Source organism: Dama dama, chromosome X (genome assembly GCF_033118175.1).
Source record: "Dama dama isolate Ldn47 chromosome X, ASM3311817v1, whole genome shotgun sequence".
NCBI lineage: Eukaryota > Metazoa > Chordata > Mammalia > Artiodactyla > Cervidae > Dama > Dama dama.
Genome location: NC_083714.1, coordinates 118997464 through 118999515, shown reverse-complemented (window position 1 = coordinate 118999515; position 2052 = coordinate 118997464). Strand labels below are relative to the sequence as shown.

General features: G+C 44.2%; 1 protein-coding gene across 1 annotated transcript; it reads left to right on the top strand.

Moving 5' to 3' along the window:
• The first annotated feature begins 1094 nt into the window (after positions 1-1094).
• LOC133052385 (serine/arginine-rich splicing factor 2-like) lies at positions 1095-1643 on the top strand. The gene has a single exon (XM_061137248.1). The coding sequence runs from the start codon at positions 1095-1097 to the stop codon at positions 1641-1643; it is 549 nt and encodes a 182-aa protein (XP_060993231.1).
• Positions 1644-2052: the final 409 nt, after the last annotated feature.

Below are 2052 nucleotides of genomic sequence, written 5' to 3'. Positions count from 1 at the left end.
CCTGTCAATTCCTCATAAATTTACTGTTTACATAAAAAGTATAAAAGTTGCCTGCTTTGGCTACTTCTTAGGTGCCATTTCTGTGAGACTTCGGTGCACAAGAATTGAAGTGTTCCTTTGTCTCCTGTTAAACTGCTTTATGCGAATTTTCTTATCAATCCAGCCAAAAGAACTCAAGAGGGATAGAGGGGGAAATTTTCCTCTCCTACACACTTGTAAAGAGTATATAATGCTCACTGAAAGTGAGAAATAATTAACAAAATACTATTTTCTACACCCATTGCTATCAAACTCATTTATTAGATCCTGAAAGACATGATTCATGAGGAAAGATGCCTTGCCAACAATCTGATGAAATATAATTATTAATTCTAAAAGCATTTTTAAAATGCAAGTCATATCAAATGAACTTACCCCATCAAAAATATATCTAGTTAATGAATAAGAAAACAGTAAATGTTAGTAATCTGAGTTATATTCAATTATGTAATTTGGAATGACAGGTCATAACTTTGACTTTTATTTTTTATTTTTTTCAAGCAGAATAAGAGATCTCATACTGCATTTCCGATTACAGCTCATACCCTCTAGGTGGCTCTCATGTTCTCCTGCCTGTTAGTGTTACTGACTCAACCTATCTGTTCATGATCTGTTTTGAAATTGTTTCTGTCTCCAAAGGCAACAAATGGTTTTAGCATACATGAATCAGCACTGCCATGTACTTGGTCACATAATTACATCCATACGTATATACTTTTGCCCATAATTAAAACTGGGTGTTTAGACATATACCGGAAAAGCCATAAAATGATGTTATAGTCATGAACTTTCACTTTAAAAAAAGGAAAACTGGTACAAAACTGTTCCTCCAGCAGTCGTAGCTCTGGAGACCATCCGCGCAGAGCGACGGTTCCACATTCGGGGGTCTCTAAGCAGCCACCGGCTGAGGTCAACTGACGCAGAGAGGCAGAGTCTTCAGGCTGAACAAAGCCAAGGCAACCTTAAGAGTGCCTGCGTCGTCCTCGCAGCCTTCGCAGACTGCAGCTGGCTCAGAATTCAGTTCGCGGGGGCTCCCCGCTTAGCTCGCAAAGGTCATGAGTTACAGCCGCCCTCCTCCCAACGTGGGCGACTTGATCTCCCTCAAGGTGGACAACCTGACTGACCGCATCTCACGCCGCACCCTAAGGCGCATCTTCGAGAGGTACGGGCCTGTCGGCGATGTGTACATCCCCCGGGACCGCTTCACTCTAGAGTCCCGCGGCTTTGCCTTCGTCCGCTTCTACGACAAGCACCACGCCGAGGAGGCCATGGACGCCCTAGACGGGGTCATGCTGGATGGCCGTGAGCTGTGGGTGCAGATGGCACGCCACGGTCGCCTCCTAGATTTCCACCAAGGCCGCCGCCAGGAAACTCCTCCCCAGGGTCAAGAAGGCCAGAGCCACAGCCTGAGGCTTCGTCGCTGCCGCAGGTCCAGCACCAGGAGCCGATCGCCATGTCAGGCCCGATCTCGCTTCAGCCGCTCCAAGTCTCCATCTCGCTCCTGTGACAGTTCTCCATCATCCTCAGAGTCCAGATCTTTCTCAGCAACCACGTCTAGGTCTAGATTCAGAAGCCTTCCACCAGGAAGAAAGTACAGGTCCTGAGGACAATCAAAAAAAATCCCTCCAGGTTTCCAGAAGAGGAAGGCGCGGTGTCATATTAGAATAAGTAATGAACGAACAACCTGAAAACTGGGGGCTTGGTAGGGAATGAGGGGTCAGCGGGGAGAGGGGGGAGAGGAACAACATCCCAGTTGATCAGACAGTCTTTGAAATTAGCCACTACCTGTTGAAAAGGTTGTTCTTTAATACATTGTGTAACTTTTTACTTGTTTCAAATTTTGCCTCAAGCGGTACACTTCATTTTATAATGGTTTTTTGTTTCTTTTATTCACATATCTTTTAAGTTAGTGAGATGAACAACTTTGTTATTGGTTTCAATATTTGAGGTAAAGTTTCATTTATCTTTATATACTGCATTTTCTTTGAAAGTGAACAGGTTGTTATCTAATTT

Coding starts and splice junctions, on each gene's coding strand:
- LOC133052385 (XM_061137248.1), top strand. CDS start 1,095: ATGAGTTACAGCCGCCCTCCTCCCAACGTGGGCGACTTGATCTCCCTC.